The sequence below is a fragment of the Octopus sinensis genome, unplaced genomic scaffold (genome assembly GCF_006345805.1).
Source record: "Octopus sinensis unplaced genomic scaffold, ASM634580v1 Contig06938, whole genome shotgun sequence".
Taxonomy (NCBI): domain Eukaryota; kingdom Metazoa; phylum Mollusca; class Cephalopoda; order Octopoda; family Octopodidae; genus Octopus; species Octopus sinensis.
The window spans coordinates 2,252-4,351 of NW_021829684.1; the positions used below are offsets into that span (position 1 = coordinate 2,252).

At 44.6% G+C, this 2,100-nt stretch overlaps 1 protein-coding gene across 1 annotated transcript; it reads left to right on the top strand.

Annotated features, from left to right (window-relative positions):
• Nucleotides 1-764: 764 nt before the first annotated feature.
• Nucleotides 765-1,167, top strand: LOC115227697 (classical arabinogalactan protein 2-like; the record flags this gene model as incomplete). Its single annotated transcript, XM_029798448.1, has 1 exon — nucleotides 765-1,167. A coding segment is annotated over one exon (403 nt), but the record flags the coding sequence as incomplete, so codon positions are not given.
• Between the last annotated feature and the right edge of the window lie 933 nt (nucleotides 1,168-2,100).

A 2,100-nucleotide genomic window follows, 5' to 3' on the forward strand; every position in this document is an offset into this window, starting at 1 on the left:
GCCCCCCTCAACTGTGCCCTGAAGAATGGTTTTGGAGTGGAATTTGTAGAGATACACGACCATGCCAGGCCAGCTTTCGTCCTTTTATGTATGAGCCAATGAGGGAGACCTCTACATGGTAGCTAGATCTGGTAGAAATAGCAGCTAAATCTCCCTCAAATTACACCCTACTCTCGTATCTATGTATATATGTATGTATGAGCCAATGAGGGAGACCTCTACATGGTAGCTAGACCTGGTAGAAATAGCAGCCAAATCTCCCTCAAATTACACCCTACTCTCTTATGTATGTATATATGTATGTATGAACCAATGAGGGAGACCTCTACATGGTAGCTACATCTGTTAGAAATAGCAGCCAAATCTCCCTCAAATCACACCTTATTGTCTTATGTATGTATATATGTATGTATGAGCTAATGAAGGAAACCTCTACATGGTAGCCAGACATGGTAGACATAGCAGCCGAATCTCCCTGAAATGGCACCCTTCTGTCTTATGTATGTATATATGTATGTATGAGCTAATGAGGGAAACCTCATTAGGAGTGGTTCCTGTCTGTGAGCGCATTCGTTAATTTTCTACCTGACAAAGCCGTTTGCTTTGTGCTCTGTGTACGGAACGTGTAGCAGCCTTCTGAATGCCTGGATTCTTTGCTCTAGGTCAGCTGCAAGAGTCCAACTCTCACATCAAAATCACCAAAATCTCGAGTCATGTTGGGAAAGCAATGCAATTGTTTTTCCATGTGCTGGTTGCTCTTACAGGGTGTACACTGACTGTCGTGTGGGAGGCCAATACGAGGCCGAGGGAGTCATCTATGAGGCTGCGGTGATACTAGCGATCATAGTAAAAGCAGCAACAGCGACGGTATCGGTAGCAGAAATAACAACACTGACGCCAACGACACTACGGCCGGGGATGACCACCACACAGACATCAGTACCAACATTACGGCCGGAGATGACCACACCAGCGAAGCTACCGGCCGCACACCCAATATTACCAATGACGGCACCCGTACCATCGGCGACAGTTGCGCCAACGCCAGGGCCAGGGATGACCACCACAACGGCAACAGCCGCTGGACCAGTGGCAGCTCGAGCAGCACCGACGGCAACAACAACAGCTCCAGGCCCGGAGCCAATCGAAAATGTGCCAGTAATGTGAGCACAACACAAAAGAAGCAGTAGAAAGTGTGTGTGGCTTACACACACATACACACACACACACACACACACACTTCCGCACGTGTGCTCCCACTTTGACTTCAGAATCTCCATCAAAACACACCCTACATATATGAGACAGTAAGATGTGATTTTAGGGAGAATTGGTGGCCATTTCTGCCAGGTCTAACTACCACGCAGAGATCTCCTTCATTGGTTTATACATGCATACATACATACATACATACATACATACATACATACATACATACATACATACATAAATACATACATACACACATACATACATACATACATGCATGCAAACATACAAACATACATACAAACATACATACATACAAACATACATACATACATACATACATACATGCAAACATACATGCATGCAAACATACATACATACATACATACATACATACATACATACATATATACATATATACATATGTACATACACACACATACATACATACGCACACATACATACATACATACATACATACATACATACATACATACATACATACATACATACATACGTACACACACGCCGCTAGAAGCCACTTGACGTGACCCTCAGGCATCAGTCTGCCAACCGGCGTTCTCCGATGCGGTCATACTGCAACGTGGTGTGTCTTTGTTTTGCAGTGCTTCTCGCCAAGTTCGTCAATTTCTACGATGGCTGAAACGAAGGAACGGCGTGCTTCCGTGAAAATCCGTTTTCTGCTGGGGAAAACGGCAGCCGAAACAGTTGTCATGCTTCAAACAGCTCACAAGGACGCTGTCACAATGCCATGAGCAAAACACAAGTTCACGACTAGTTCTCGTGCTTTTCGAATGGTCGTTTATAACTTGAGGACCAACATCGTTCAGGACGACTGTCGACCTCTCGAACGAATGAAAACATCACGAA